The sequence below is a fragment of the Mesitornis unicolor genome, unplaced genomic scaffold, assembly GCF_000695765.1.
Source record: "Mesitornis unicolor isolate BGI_N332 unplaced genomic scaffold, ASM69576v1 scaffold14737, whole genome shotgun sequence".
Taxonomy (NCBI): Eukaryota; Metazoa; Chordata; class Aves; order Mesitornithiformes; family Mesitornithidae; genus Mesitornis; species Mesitornis unicolor.
In genome coordinates this window covers 11487-11796 of record NW_010195858.1, presented here as the reverse complement: position 1 = coordinate 11796, position 310 = coordinate 11487, and the positions used below count along the sequence as shown (strand labels likewise).

General features: G+C 64.5%; 1 protein-coding gene across 1 annotated transcript in view; it reads right to left on the bottom strand.

Annotated features, from left to right (window-relative positions):
* Positions 1-144: 144 nt before the first annotated feature.
* Positions 145-310, bottom strand: part of ALAD (aminolevulinate dehydratase) — a gene marked incomplete at its 3' end in the record, with an annotated part of 3989 nt that continues 3823 nt past the window's right edge. The window contains exon 9 of the mRNA XM_010188270.1: positions 145-231. Coding sequence (XP_010186572.1) covers positions 145-231 — 87 coding nt within the window. The remainder of the gene's footprint in view (positions 232-310) is intronic.

Below are 310 nucleotides of genomic sequence, written 5' to 3'. Positions count from 1 at the left end.
GCTCAGCCGGCGGGGGACACCCCTCTGGCATCCCCTCCCCGTGCACCCCAGTGGTCCCAGACCACCCCAGCCTGACCATCCCAAACACACATCCCCTCCTCCCCCAGCGACCCTCAGTGCCCTCCTGGCACGGAAGGGGCTTACTCGAGCCTTGACGTCCCTCACGAGGTCCAGGTAGGGCATCCCCGGCTTCACCATCAGCATGTCTGCTCCCTCACGCACATCCCGGTCCTGGGAGGGACACACACACGACCCCGAGGTAGAAGAACGTCTTCCAGCCAGTCCACATTGGGGTTTGTTTTCCCCACGA